The 13,733-nt window shown below is 49.7% G+C and overlaps 1 protein-coding gene across 4 annotated transcripts in view; it reads left to right on the top strand.

Annotated features, from left to right (window-relative positions):
- Positions 1 to 2,217: 2,217 nt before the first annotated feature.
- Ankdd1a (ankyrin repeat and death domain containing 1A) overlaps positions 2,218 to 13,733 on the top strand; it is a 39,027-nt gene continuing 27,511 nt past the window's right edge. For 3 of the 4 annotated variants that reach the window (XM_045160731.1, XM_045160732.1, XM_045160734.1), the window contains exons 1-4: positions 2,218 to 2,305; positions 5,765 to 5,868; positions 8,163 to 8,261; positions 11,606 to 11,704. In XM_045160731.1, the coding sequence (XP_045016666.1) occupies positions 2,266 to 2,305; positions 5,765 to 5,868; positions 8,163 to 8,261; positions 11,606 to 11,704 (342 nt within the window). In that variant the 5' untranslated portion in view covers positions 2,218 to 2,265. Of the gene's footprint in view, positions 2,306 to 5,764; positions 5,869 to 7,743; positions 7,821 to 8,162; positions 8,262 to 11,605; positions 11,705 to 13,733 lie in introns of those variants that run through there. The other variant, XM_045160735.1, reaches the window with a different exon arrangement.

The following is a 13,733-nucleotide window of genomic DNA, read 5'->3' on the forward strand; positions in this document are numbered from 1 at the left end:
AAGTTATGGCATCCGTCAGGGGAGAGGTTCACTTTAAGGTCATGGGACTAGGAGCTTGTTAGCACAATGGTCTGACACTGTTCTAGATGGAGCTGGGAAGAGAACCTAAAGTCACAAAAGGAGCCATTGGCCACTCTGCCCCCAAAACCACGCGTGTGCAGAGGCCTCAAAGGCTCCCCCATGGACGCTCCCAGAGAAGTTTCTGGAAGCTCGTTCCTCCATGTAGCCAGTGCCTCCCGGTCTGCAGCTGAGCTTGGTCAACAGGGTCCTCAAATGGGAAGGAAGCCCGATGTAAAGTAAAGGGGGAGGAGAAAGCCCAAAGCTACCACGTCTGTCTATCCCTCACCTCAGCTGAGACTCAACTTTGAAACGTATGGGATTCACCCAGGTGTGGTGGCCTCAGGAAGAAAACAATCCAAAACAAAACAAAAACGGAGCCGGAGAGATAGCTCACTGGTTAAGGCAATTCCCTGCAAACCCTAACAACCAGAGTTTAATTCCCCAGTACCCACATGAAGTCAGATGCACAAAGTGGTACATGTGTCTGGAGTTTCTTTGCAATGGCTAGAGGTCCAGTTCTCTCTCTCTCTTCTCTTCCTGTTTCTCTTCTCTCTATCTCTCTCTGCTTGCAAATTAAAAAAAAAAAACAAAAACATAAAATTCACCTTGTAAAAATTCCTGCAGCAAGATGATTTATCTTCCAATCTGCCTCAGGATTTTTTTATCCTCTCTCTCTCTCTTTTATTAGGACTTTTGTTATTTTCTGCATAGAACAGCTCTTCTCACACTTCTCCCACAACTGGCTGGCTCCTTGTCATTTTGATCTCATTTGTAAAAATTGTTTTCATTTATTTTCAATCAGAGAGAGAGAGAGAGAGAGAGAATAGACACACTAGGGTCTTTAGCCACCTTAAATGAATTCTAGACACACGTGCCACATTGTGCATCTGGCTTTAGGTGTGTACTGGGGAATCAAACCCAGGCCATCAGGCTATGCAAACAAGTTCCTTTAACTGCTGAGCCATCTCCCCAGCCCTGATCTGATTTATTTTTATTTTTATTTATTTATTTGAAAGTGATAGAGAGAGAGAGAGAGAGAGAGAGAGAGAGAGAGAATGAGAATGGGCAGGCCAGGGCCTCCAGCCACTGCAAACGAACTCCAGACACGTGCGCCCCCTTGTGCTTCTGGCTAACGTGGGTCCTAGGGAACCGAGCCTCCAACCAGGGTTCTCAGGCTTCACAGGCAAGCACTTAACCGCTAAGCCGTCTCTCCAGACCCCTGATCTGATTTTTTAAAAAAACTAGCTTATGTAGTGATTTCACAGTATTAATTGTGCCATCTCTCATTATCCTTTCTGTGCTCTAGCATGGTCACAGCTTTGTAGTTAGGCAACACCCAAATTACACGGGGTCCACCTCATCCCGCCATGAACTCATTGCCCGGCCAATGAGTTTTCACACTGAAAAGAAACGAAACTCTGTTGAGTGCATGGATTGTTTTGTTTCAAAACAAGGTCTCCCGTGGCTTAGGCAGGACTCTTAACTCCCTACGTAGTTGAGGACGGCCTTAAACTTCTCTTTAGTAACACGTATTTTAGGCTGGGTGTGGTGGTGGCACACACCTTTAATCCCAGCACTCGGGAGGCAGAGGTAGGAGGATCTGTGTGACTTGGAGGCCACCCTGAGACTACAGAGTGAATTCCAGGTCAGCCTGGGCTAGAGCGAGACCCTACCCACAAAAACGCAATAATAACATTTTCCTTTGTCACTGCCAGACTGGTCTTGAGAACAACACTCGGGCTGCTCCGCCAGCGGTCCCCCACCCCCGCTCTGACATCTGCGCCTCTCCCGCTTTCTAATTCTTGCCAGTCTACGTGGCATAACTGATACCTCACTGTCACTTTATTTTTTTCTGATCCCAAATAGATCTGAAACCCTGTGCTATGTTTGCAGGCTTGCTGAGGTTGAAGTTCCTTAAATGCCTGCTGAAATTTTTGAGTGCGGGAAGGGGGCCCGGTTCTTTCTGTCCCTGAAGGTGGTCCAGGAATTGGGGCGGGGGCTGCCAGCTTCGGAGGGGCTGCGAGGCTGGGGATGCGCACGCGGGGGACCTGGGACAGACTGTCCCAGCAGGAGCTGGGAGGAAGCCCGGGCGCAGCCTCAGCCCGGGGGTGCGGGGGAAGGCGCGGCGGTCCCCGCCGCTCCGCTCCGCGCGATCCCGCCTCCAGGCTCGAGCGTGCGCCCAGGGCGCACGGGGGGAGCGGAGGGATGGAGGACGAGGAGGAGCTGGCCTGGGAGACCCAGGGCCGTGAGTTCCCGCGCCACGGGCGGGTGGGTGCGGGGTGGGGGAGGGGACCGAGGCCGAGAGGACCCCGCGTTCGCACACGGAGGGCTGGGGCGGGCGAGGTTGGCGGGTCCACGTGTGGCTCGGTGGCCACGGGCCGAGGGCGCGCCTGGGACTCAGGGCGCCGCCCTGAATGCATGTGAGGGTGAGGGGACATTAGCCGGAAAGAGTGAGGGTCACGGCCGTCCTTGTCGAGGACTTGTCTTGTGTGCCAGGCTCGGCACCAGCAGCCCGTGTGGGAAGGACCTACTGCCATCTCCATTTTGCAGATGAGAAAGCCAAGGCACCTGGTGAGGTGCACGTGGCGTGTGGGGGTTAAAAAAAAATACTGGGGGCTGGAGAAATGGATTAGCGGTTAAAGCACTTGCCTGCAAAGCCAAAGGACCATGGTTCAATTCCCCAGTACCCACGTAAGCCAGGTGCACAAGGTGGCACATGCATCTGGAGTTCATTCGCAGCAGCTGGAGGTCCTGGCGTGCCCAATCTTACCCTCTCCCTCTCTCTCATAAGTAAATGAAAAATTAAATTAAATTAAAAAAAATACTGAAGTCTCCGAGTGCTGGAGTGGAACGGGAAGAAGAAACCATAGGGAATGGGGAACTTGGGATCCAGAGAGGCCCTGTGGTCAGCTTTGAGGGACACGAGGGCATGTCAGAGCCTCTCACAGAGTGTGCCCATGTCAGGGTGCATGGATGGAGGGGTGGCATCTGTGTGGACATCAGTTGCCCTGGGGGAGCCGAGGTGCCCTGCTGGGGAGGTGTGGAGAGATCGCATCACCGTGAGTTCTCAGTCCTGCAGGTGGGGCTGAGCCCACGCTGCTGCACTCAGGGGCGGGTCCCGAGTCCCCACAGCCCTGCCCGCCGGATGTCCAGAATGTGGAGGCAAGCTGTTCCCTACTCATCCGAGGCATAGTGTCCATAGTGCTGGGCTCCATCAAGGTGCCGGCTTAAAAAAAAAAAATTCATTTATTTATTTGAATTCCAGGTCAGCCTGGGCTAGAATGAGACCCTAACTCGAAAACCAAAACAACCAAACAAAAAAAATGTTGAGACCTCTTACACTTAGGGATCCCAAGCCAGTCCCAGCATAGAGAAATATATTTCCTACCACCCACTTGCATTCCCTCCATATGCTACACATGTGCTGTGCTTACATGTTTTAATGTCTTATTTATTTATTTGAAAGAGATGGGGGGGGGAGAGAATGGGCAAGCAAAGGCCTCTAGGCACTGCAAAGGAATTCCAGGCACATGCACCACTCTGTACATACGGCTTTATGTGAGTACTGGGCAATCGAACCAGGGTCCTTAGGCTTTGCAGGCAAGAACTTTAACAGCTGAGCCATCTCTTAGCCCATATGCTTACATATTTACATTGTCTGCTTATCCCATGTTAATGTAAGTCTTCAAGGAGGGGCATTTTCTTTTTTTTTTTACTTTTATTTATTCATTTGAGAGCGACAGACAGAGAGAGAAAGAGGCAGATATATAGAAAGAATGGGCATGCCAGGGCCTCCAGCCACTGCAAACGAACTCCAGATGCGTGCGCCCCTTTGTGCATCTGGCTAACATGGGTCCTGGGGAATAGAGCCTCAAACCAGGGTCCTTAAGCTTCACAGGCAAGCACTTAACTGCTAAGCCATCTTTCCAGCCTTTTTTTTTTTTTTCCTTTTAGTTAAGTTTAAACTTATTTATTTGTTGGAGACAGAGAGAAAGAAAGAAAGAGAGAGAGCATGCCAGGGCCTCCAGCCATTGCAAATATACTCCAGATACATGTGCCACCATGTGCATCTGCTTTATGAGGGTCCTGGGGAATTGAACCAAGGTCCTTTAGCTTTGCATGCAAGTGCCTTAACTGCTAAGCCATCTCTTCAGCCCCAAGGAGGGGCATTTTCAACATTGTTATCTGTGATATTCCCTAGTGTGTGCCCTGGAACATACTTGTTGAATAAATGAGTGACATAGAACGTAGGCAATCTCCTTGGCAGATGCTGTATGCTGCTCTGTGATGCTGTCCCAGGAACTGGGGAGATGGCTCAGTGGTAAAATCAATGCTGCACAAACAAGAGGACCTGAGTTCGGATCCCAGCACTCATGTAAAAAAAAAAAAAATAACAGACACAGTGCCACATGCCTGTAATCCCAACAGTGGAGAAGTAGAAACAGCAGTATTCCTAGGGCTTGTGGTCATCTAGTCTAGCCTAATCGGTGAGGTCCAAGTTTAGAGAATAGCACTGTTTAGAAAACCAAGGTGGATCCCAGAGTGGTGGCTCATGCCTTTAATCCTGGTACCTTTTGCAGTGGCAAGAGACCTTATCATACAGATACACACACACACACACACACACACAAATAAGTAAATATTTAAAAATAAAAATAAAAAAAGAGAGCCAGGCATGGTGGCACACACCTTTAATCCCAGCACTCAGGAGGCAGAGGTAGGAGATTATATAGTGAATCCCATGTCAGACTGGGATACAGTGAAACACTATCTCTAAAAAGAGAAGAAGAAAAAAAAAGAGAAGCCAGGCGTAGTGGCGCATGCCTTTAATTCCAGTACTGGGGATGCAGAGGTAGGAGGATCACCATGAGTTCAAGGCCACCCTGAGACTCCATAGTGAATTCCAGGTCAGCTTTGGCTAGAATGAGACCCTACCTTGAAGAACCAATAATAATAATAAAAATAAAAGAGGGCTGGAGAGATGGCTTAGCTATTAAGGTGCTTGCCTGTGAAGCCTAAGGACCCATGTTTGACTCTCCAGATCCCACATAAGCCAGGTGCAATGTGAGGCAAGCACAAGGTTACACATGCCCACTAGCTGGCGCAAGTGTCTGGAGTTTGATAGCAGTGGCTGAGGCCTTGGCGTGCCAATTCTCTCTCTCTCCCTTGCTTTCTCTAATATTAAAATAAATAAATAAATAAGTAAAAGAGATCCAGGGATCATGGTGCCATGCCTTTAATCCCAGTAACTTGGGAGGCAGAGGTAGGAGGATCGCAGTGAGTTTGAGGCCACCCAGAGACCACATAGTAAATTCCAGGTCAGCCTGGGCTAGAGTGAGACCCTACCTCAAAAAACAAAAACAAAAGAAATAAATAAAAATAAAAATAAATAAATTAGAAAAGAGATCCCACAGGGAAAGCAAAGAAGGGTAGACTCCAGATGTACAGGTGAAAGGCTTATGGTCTGGGGGTGAAGGGAGTCAAAGAGGTGGATGAGTGAGGGGCTGGGAGGTGTAGACACGGAAGAGCACCCCTCTGGCCTCATCTGGGGCTGATACTCCATAAATCCTCACTGCCTTTGATACTAGACAGAGCCATGGCGAAGGTGGTCACAGTGAGAACTGAGTCCATCCATCCCAAACACCTCTAAGGCTGGGGGGTTAGGGAACCCTTCCTCTCACCCTGCGTCTCATTTTCTCCCCAGTGCTTCCCCTGGAGAGCCAGCTCCATGAGGCTGCCCACCAGAACCACCTGGGAAGGATGCAGGAGCTGATGGAGAGGGGGGTTAACATCAGCGCCAGAAACCACGTAAGTCCTTGCAGATGCCCCAGCGCCACGTGACAGGTCACTGAACCGGACGAGACATGTTTGCGTGTGTCAGCCTTATTGCCTGCGCTGTCCACGGTCTCTGAGACTTCCGGTGGTTGGCTCTGAGCCCAAGGTCATGGTTAAGATTCTGAATTGGACTTGGACAATTCTGGAGCTCAAACTCTGAATCCCTGTGGCCCATCCGAAAGGCTAAGGGACAAAGGCCAGGGCCCGGAGAGCAGGGAGGGCAGATGCCAGCAGGAAGTTGAGAGCTGGCGCTGGAGGTACGAGCGTGGAGGCCAGCGTGGGCAGCGAGTGCCCAGCAACGGCTGGTGCAGCGCCCCGAGTTCCTGCTCTTCCCGCTGTGTGCAAAAAGCTGCTGGGGCCCGGCGTGGTGGCACACGCCTTTAGTCCCAGCTCTCGGAACACGGAGGTGGGAGGATCGCCTTGAGTTCGAGGCCACCTTGAGACTACATAGTGAATTCCAGGTCAGCCTGAGCCACAGTGGGACCCTACCTTGAAAAACTGAAAAGAAAAAAAAAAAAAGAGAAGAAGCTGCTGGGGTCCCAGGTCTATTCTGGGGGCATCTCAAAGATGAGGCAGGGAAGCGTCCTAGTCCACTGACAGGCTCAGGCTGTCGCTGTGGGATAGTCACTGCTCTGCAGAGAAAGAGGACAGAGGGAACAGCCTTGCCTTTTGGGGGGATGTTGGGGCCTGGGCACTGTGCAGGGTAGCCCTTTCCTGTCTTGGGGCCTCTGGCCGTCAGGAGCTGCTCGGAGGAGCCACCAGGGCCTGGCTGGTAGGGGTTGGATGCATGGTTGATCCCTGCAGCCCTGTTGGAGGTGACGGCCTGGGTCTTCTGAGCCTGCCGGGTGCTTGAGTAGTCAAGGAGTTCTGGGTGTGTCTGCTGAGTTCTGGTTTCCAGAGGACCTGCCCGCCTGTGTCCTGGTAATTGTCACTCACCCCTGGAGAGGTAAGGAGGGCAGGAAGTACTACACACACACACACACCTATACACATACTTTATACATACATACATTATATACACATACATGTATACATATATTTTATACATATATACATATATCACACATATACACATACTTGAAGCATACATACATATATAAATTATATACACATACACACATATATATACATACTTTATACATGCATATATACATTTTACAAGCACACACACACACACACACACATATATACAGCCCTATGTATAGTTCAATGCAGGTGCTGTGAGGAGGGTGTGGGGAAAAGCAAAAGGTCACTTTCGGTCTCAGCTCCTGGACAAATATCTGTGAGGAAACATGGGCTTGTAGGATGACACGTTGGTAACACCTCATCCATCCGCTCATCTGTTCATCCATCCATCCATCCATCCATCCATCCATCCATCCACTAAGTATATTCACGATGACTAAATATAACCAAACGCTCATTGGCTCATTTCTTCATTCATCCAGCAAGTGCTTATTAAGGGCGTACTTTGTGCTAGGGCTGGGGATATAAAAGAACTCAAGGTCTCTGTCCTCTTGGAGCTGACAGTCCATTGAGGAGGAAAGACCAATGAGTGGACCAGTATCCCATCCCCACTGTGGTAAGCTGTGGAGAAGGGTCCGAGGGGCTTTGTTCCAACTGGGGGTATCCAAGAACACATCCACGGAGCAAGGGGGGAGGGTGTTCTGGGCAGAGAGGAGACCTCACAGGAGGTCAGGATATCCTTTCATGCAGGCTGGAGACCGAAGACAGAAGTAGACTGTAAGAGGGAGCTTGGCGGCTTCAGGTCCCACTCAGATGTACTGAGGGTCAGGGCGAGCTGGGCAGCGAGGCCCTTCCAGCTTGTTCTGAGGGAAGATCAGGTGCTCCGGTCGCCCTTGGGGACTTGAAGAACAATCTTGGGTCACATGTGGCTGCCCAGTAGGAAGAAAGTCTCAGAGCTGGTAAGCCATCTGGCCTTTCTGAGAGGCAGAAATAAATGGGCAGTGCCACACCATGTAGGACCTCATAGGCTCTGGACCCAGACTTTTGTCCCAAGGGCCGTAGGAGGCCACGAACAGTTTCAGGTGGGGACAGATGGGCCTGGTCAATGTGTCTTACTATGTTTATTTTGGCTGCAACTTGTCAAGTAGAAGGGGCCCTGAGTGGGGCTGGGTCCCTAGCCAGCTGCTCGCTAGAGCCAGAAACAGCCCTTGCAGTATGTAGAGCAGCTGTCTTGGTAGGGAGGGTGTGGGAGGTGGGCCAGGCAGCCAGGTCTGGTGACAAGTTTCCTCTCTTCCTGGCAGGTGGGCAGGGTGGCCCTGCACTGGGCCGCAGGTGCGGGGCACGAGCAAGCAGTGCGGTGGCTCTTGGATCACGGGGCTGCCGTGGACGACGGCGATGCGGTACGGTCTTCCCCGGGGCACGAGCACGTGCGTGTGTGCGCCTGTTTGTCTGTCTCGGGGGAGGAGAGGCATCCCAGATCTCTCTGGTGTGTGGGAGCCGGTTGTCATTAAGAGCTGATTATCCCAGATAGACTAGCAGCTGGGCCTGAGCCAGTCTTGAGGATCACTGACCCTGCAGTGATTCTGGTTTGTTTTTTTCCCCCTTGCACAAGAATAAAGAGCTCTTCATTATCAAAGGGCTTTCAGTGCTGGGAGCCTTTTCAGTCCCTCTTGATACCATGCGAATAACGAGAGCTAGAGGCTGTATAACAGCTCATTGAGTGGAATGCTAAGGCCCTGGTTGAAAAGGTCTCCCTTGATAGACCAACAGCGCTCTCAGCCCGGCTGACATCTCAGCAGACAACTTGTAAGACAGCTGTCTACACATCAGCTCCTCAGACCGCAGGCCTCTGGGAGTGCAGGCCACTGGCAGCCTTGCTCTACAGGTTTGGGAAAGGGGTTGACTCTGGCAGTCAGATTGGATAAGGACATATTTAAGAATTTAAATTTAGGGCTGGAGAGATGGCTTAGCGGTTAAGCGCTTGCCTGTGAAGCCTAAGGACCCCGGTTCGAGGCTCGGTTCCCCAGGTCCCACGTTAGCCAGATGCACAAGGGGGCGCACGCGTCTGGAGTTCGTTTGCAGAGGCTGGAAGCCCTGGCGCGCCCATCCTCTCTCTCTCCCTCTACCTGTCTTTCTCTCTGTGTCTGTCTCTCTCAAATAAATAAATAAAATAAAATAAAATATTTAAAATAAAAATAAAAGAAAAAAGAATTTAAATTTAGGGCTGGAGGTGTGGCTCCGTTGTAGAGGGTCTGTCTAGCATGCGTGAAGATCTAGGTTCCAACTTTAGCACCACAAAAACAAAGAGCTAAATTTAAACTTAAAAAAAAAAAAAGAGCTAAGTCAGGAGGCATGGTGGTGCCTACTTGTGTTCCCAGCACTAGGCAGGTGGAGGCAGGAGGACCCAGAAGTTCAAGGTCATCCTCATCCTTTGCTATGTTAGCAGGTTTGAGGCCAGTCTGGGCTACATACGACCTTGTCTTTAAAAAATTATTCTGAAGCCAGGCGTGGCGGCGCGCGCCTTTAATCCAAGCACCCGGGATGCAGAGGTAGGAGGATTGCTGTGAGTTATAGGCCACCCTGAGAATACAGACTTAATAACAGGTGAGCCTGGGCTAGAGTGAGACCCTCCCTTGAAAACACCAAAATAAATAAATAAATAATTAAACAGATTCTGAGCCTTTAATCCTGGCACCTAGCAGGCAGAGTTATGACAATAACTGTTTGAGGCCAACCTGGAACTGCAGAGTGAGTTCTAGTTCAGCCTAGGCTAGAGCGAGGCCCTTTCTTGAAGAGAACAAAAAAAGAGAGAGAGAGAAAAGATTCTGGGCTGAAGAGGTTGTTCAGCTGTTAAAGGTGCGTGCTTGGGCCAGGCGTGGTGGTGCATGCCTTTAATCCCAGCACTCGGGAGGCAGAAGCAGGATTGTCATTAGTTCGAGGCCACCCTGAGACTACATAGTGAATTCCAGGTCAACCTGGACTAGAGTGAGACACTACCTTGAAAAAAAAAAAAAAAAAAAGGTACTCACTTGCAAAGCCTGTTGACCTTAGGTTCAATTCCCCAGTACCCACATAAAGCCAGATGCACAAAGTGGCAATGTATCTGGAGTTTGTTTGCAGTTGCGGAAGGCCGCAGTGTGCCCATACTCTCTCTGACTGTCTCCCTCTCTCTGTCAAATGAAAATATTTTAAAAATAGTTTCTGAAAGCTGGGTGTGGTGGCGCACGCCTTTAATCCCAGCACTTGGGAGGCAGAGGTAGGAGAATCACTGTGAGTTCGAGGCCACCCTGAGACTACATAGTGAATTCCAGGTCAGCCTGGGCTAAAACCCTACCTTGGAAAAAAAAAAAAAAAAAGAAAGTTCTTTTTGACAACTCTGAGTACCTGGGTTCAGATCCCTAGGCCCACATAAAAGGTAAGAGCTGGAAGCTGTGGTGGGCTTCTGTGATCGCAGTGCTGCAAGAAGGGAGGCAGAGGTGGGAGGGTTTCCCAGAAGCTCAGCATAGGAGAAGTGAACAAGCGACCCTCTCTCAGAGGAGGTGGAAGAGAAGGGTCCGCCTGAAAGTTGTCCTCTGACCTCCACACGGATGCTATGGCACATGCATGCCCACACTCACACACCTAAACACACGTGCATGTGCACACACGCCCATGCTAACGCAATACTTTTTTTTTGTTGTTTGTTTGTTTTCAACGTAGGGTCTCGCTCTAGCCCAGGTTGACCTGGAATTCACTATGTAGTCTGAGGGTGACCTTGAACTCATGGTGATCCTCCTACCTCTGCCTCCCAAGTTCTGGGATTAAAGACGTGCGCCATCATGCCCAGCTAACTCAATACTTTTAAATAATTTTTTTTTTTTTTGAGGTAGGGTCTCACTCTAGCCCAGGCTGACCTGGAATTCACTCTGTAGTCTCAGGGTGGCCTTGAACTCATGGTGATCCTCTTACCTCTGCCTCCCAAGTGCTGGGATTAAAGGCGTGCACCACCACGCCCGGCCCTTAAATAAATTTTAAAAATGATCCTTTTCTGGGCTGGAGAGATGGTTTAGCAGTTAAGCACTTGCCTGTGAAGCCTAAGGACTCCGGTTTGAGGCTGGATTCCCCAGGACCCACGTTAGCCAGATGCACAAGGGGGCACACACGTCTGGAGTTCGTTTGCAGTTACTGGAGGCCCTGGCACGCCCATTCTCTCTCTCTCTCTCTGCTTCTTTCTCTGTCTGTCGCTCTCAAACAAATAAATAAAAATAACTTTAAAAACAATGATCCTTTTCTGTATAGTGACAATGAGACTAGATGGTGGCTATTTTAAGTTTTATTTAGCCAAAAAAATTACAATACAAAAATACATCAGCCAATATATATATATAAGTAATATGTGTGTGTGTATTACTTTTTAAATTTTTGTTTATTTACAAGCAGAGAGACAGAGAGAATATTGGAATATGGGTGCACCAGGGCCTCTAGCCATGGCAAACAAATTCCAGATACATGTGCCACCTTGTATATCTGGCTTTATGTGAGTCCTGGGGAACTGAACCTCCGTTGTTAGGCTTTGCAGGCAGGTGCCTTAACCACTGACCCATCTCTCCAGCCCCCAGCCCATATTAAAAAAAAAAAAAGATCTTTAAGTGTCTAAAGCTTGGGGATCCCTGGACTGGGTGGCACCTAAGTTCCCCTATGGGGTTATGGTTTGGTCATGTGGACACAGTCACACCTCCTCACCTCCCCATGTCCTCTCCCCCAGTTTGGGATGACCGCACTGCTCCTGTCCGCCTGGTTTGGCCACTTGCGGATCATCCAGATCCTGGTCAACTCTGGGGCCAAAGTCCACTGTGAGAACAAGGTAAGGCCCGGGCTGGCAGCTCCTGCCCCTCTGCTCTGGCTTCTCTCCTCTGTCTCCCACTTGCCCCTGCCTAGTGCGGCTTGCCTGGTCCTCTGAGAACCTTGGAAACCCCTGCTGAGCTGAGCCCCATGAAGCGTCCACTCTTCTGGCCTCCCCTGGGGCTGGAGAAAGGCTTAGAGTGTGTTCATCATATGGTCACCCCATCCTTCACAGGCTCTGTCCCTCCGTCCAGCCACCTCCGTAGTTATAGATCGCCCTGCACCCCAGAGGGCACGTAGGAAGATGCCCCGAGTGGCAGGTGAGCTGCCTTGAGTCTCCCGCCAGGTGCTGCTCCCCACTTGTGCTCAGTGCCTGGGGATGGGAGGAGCAGAGCCCTTAGACCTTGAGTGGTTTTATCTCCCCTAGTCTCAGTGTCTCAACTTGAAAATAGTGGTGCACTTACCTACCTTGGAGTGGTGGGAGAAACAGGAGCAGTGCTGAGTCCAATGTCCTGGCTGGATGCCCCCTAAGGGAACCTGGCCTCTCTTGGTGCTCACTGGGCTGCGTCTGATTTGAGAGAGGAGGTCCCAGCAAGTCAGAGCTCCTGGAATCCTTCCATTGATGTCTCATCTTTTCTTTTCTTTCTGTCTCTCTCTCCTTTTTTTTTTTTTTGGTTTTCTGAGGTAGGATCTCACTCTGGCTCAGGCTGACCTGGAATTCACCATGTAGTCTCTGGTTGGCCTCAAACTCACGGTGATCCTCCTACCTCTGCCTCCCAAGAGCTGGGACTAAAGGTGTGCGCCACCATGCCCAGCTGGTGTCTCATCTTTTAAGGGGCTAGTGGCTTTTGGGAAAATACAAACATTTCCAGGCTACATCCCTTGTACCAGGAGTTCTCCAACTGGGTCCTTGGAGAGAATTCAGGGGGATTTGAACTTGTTTCTAAAATAGTACATTCTTGGAGCTGGAGAGATGGCTTAGAGGTTAAGGCACTTGCCTGCAAAGCCAAAGAACCCAGGCTCAACTCCCCAGGACCCACATGAGCCAAATGCACAAGGTGGCATATGAGTCTGGAGTTCATTTGCAGCAGCTAGAAGCCCTGGTGTGCCCATTCTCTCTATCATGAGTTAAAAAAAGTAAAAGTAAATTCTTCTATTAATTATATATGTATTTTTGACAGGGTCTCATGTAGCTTCAGTATGGCCCACAACTCCCTAAGTAGCTGAGGATAACCTTGAACTCCTAATGCTCCTGTCTCCACCTCCTAAATGCTAGGATTACAAGCATGCACCACTAAAGGCTTAATACAGGCTCTACCCACATTCCAGCTCCAGCCCCTCTTTCTCTTTCATCTATTTTTTATTAATTTAATTTTATTTTTTAAATATTTTTTGTTCATTTTTATTTATTTATTTGAGAGTGACAGAGAGAGAGGGAGAGAGAGAGACAGATAGAGAGAGGATGGGGGCGCCAGGGCTTCCAGCCACTGCAAACGAACTCCAGACGCGTGCGTCCCCTTGTGCATCTGGCTAAAGTGGGTCCTGGGGAATCGAGCCTCGAACCGGGGTCCTTAGGCTTCACAGGCAAGCACTTAACCGCTAAGCCATCTCTCCAGCCCTAATTTTATTTTTATTAAAAAATATTTATTTATTTATTTGAAAGAGACAGAGAGAAAGAGGTAGAGAGAAAGAAAGAGAGAGAGAATAGGCATACCAGGGCCTCCAGCCACTGCAAATGAACTCCAGACACATGCACCTCCTTGTGCATCTGGCTTTTGTGGGTTCTGGGGAATCAAACCCGGGTCCTTTGGCTTTGCAGGCAAATGCCTTAACTGCTAAGCCATCTTCTCCAGCCCTGTTTTTTTTTTTTTTTAATTAATTTATTTTTGGGTTTTTTTTTTTTTTAAAGCATCTTTTTTTTTTAATTTTTATTTATTTATTTGAGAGCGACAGACACAGAGAGAAAGACAGATAGAGGGAGAGAGAGAGAATGGGCGCGCCAGGGCTTCCAGCCTCTGCAAACGAACTCCAGACGCGTGCGCCCCCTTGTG

The sequence above is a fragment of the Jaculus jaculus genome, chromosome 10 (assembly GCF_020740685.1).
Source record: "Jaculus jaculus isolate mJacJac1 chromosome 10, mJacJac1.mat.Y.cur, whole genome shotgun sequence".
In the NCBI taxonomy this organism is placed as follows: domain Eukaryota; kingdom Metazoa; phylum Chordata; class Mammalia; order Rodentia; family Dipodidae; genus Jaculus; species Jaculus jaculus.